This window comes from Trypanosoma grayi (genome assembly GCF_000691245.1).
Source record: "Trypanosoma grayi strain ANR4 Tgr_1960_V1, whole genome shotgun sequence".
NCBI classification, from domain to species: domain Eukaryota; phylum Euglenozoa; class Kinetoplastea; order Trypanosomatida; family Trypanosomatidae; genus Trypanosoma; species Trypanosoma grayi.
The window spans coordinates 376-1,620 of record NW_008827578.1 but is presented as its reverse complement, the minus strand read 5'-3'; the positions used below and the strand labels follow the sequence as shown (position 1 = coordinate 1,620).

Here is a 1,245-nt window from a genome sequence, read left to right as displayed (position 1 = left end):
ATGAGCTGGGGCCACAAGGCCGGCTGCTCACTGCTGGACGACAAGTGCTTGACAGACGGCGTCACCTCGCACCCGGATATGTTCTGCAGTGAGAAATCAAGTACTCTACTGTGCACCTCTGACCGCCGCGCGTTGGGGCACTGTCCGATTGTGGAGTACGTGGGCCCGCTTCCCCGCAACTATCAGTACTTCAAGAAAGATAATATAGGCGGAAAACGTGCCACACTAATGGACATCTGCCCTATCATCGAACCCTACGTGGATAGCAGTTGCATTACTGGAAGAGCTTCCAGTATGCCTGGAAGTATTGTTGGCCCAAGCTCAGCGTGTTTGAAGAGCGTGGCGCTGCGGTGGGACAGCGAGCCCGTCGGCGATGTGTGCGCGGAGGTGTTGTGTGGTGAGCGCACGGTACACGTGCGGTACCTTGGAAACGACACGTGGCACTTGTGCCCGGAAGGTGCACACATCACTCCAGGAAGGCCGTTTACGCACGGCCGCATTCTCTGCCCGCGACGTTTGGACGTGTGCGCTGCGTCACATATCAGTGAACGCGACTTGCACGAGCGGGAGATGGTTCGTCTGCGAGGGACGAGCTAAATGGAGAGTGAACATCCGATGGACTGGCGACGTCACCGCCTGCAACGAACCGCCATGCTGGCAGCCTGGGACGTATTGGTGCAAGGTGACCGCGAGTTAAGGGTTTAATAGGCCCGAATCTGCGCTGTGTTTAACAAAACGATATTTGTGGTGGCAATATCAGCCGATGTACAGTTTTCTTTTTTTTTTTTCAATGATGCTGCTGTTTGCACGGCCACCAAGCACAACATGATGCGGTAGATGCCTTTTGTTTGTTTCATCGCTCTCCTGGATCTGCGGATTCCGCCAGAGAGCAAGTCTTTGCGAGAACAGAGCAGCACGCAAATAGATGACCCCTATTCGTTGTGCACGCTCATTTTTTTAATTGACTAAATTATTAATATACTTTTGCGCATGAATATATATATATATGCCTTCACTTCCCTTCAGTAGGACGTGCTCTTTCACGGCATGGGGCTGTCAACTGTGATAGACACAGATGCTTCACACAAGTTGTTTGTGACAGCGCCATGGTATTGAGGCCAACGTTACAGCATACTCCTGCATCTTTTACGTGCCATAGCCACAGCATCTGCATACATGCGTGTTAGCACACCTCCGGCGTGTTGCCAAGGTGCCTCCGACAATCTGCAGCGTCGTTGGGCGCAT

At 52.7% G+C, this 1,245-nt stretch overlaps 1 protein-coding gene across 1 annotated transcript; it reads left to right on the top strand.

The window, feature by feature from the left end:
• Positions 1–78: 78 nt before the first annotated feature.
• Positions 79–597, top strand: DQ04_19601000 (putative surface protease GP63, putative,metallopeptidase; the record flags this gene model as incomplete). The annotated part of the gene is made up of 1 exon (XM_009317838.1): positions 79–597. One exon carries the CDS (start codon positions 79–81, stop codon positions 595–597), a length of 519 nt encoding a protein of 172 aa, XP_009316113.1.
• Between the last annotated feature and the right edge of the window lie 648 nt (positions 598–1,245).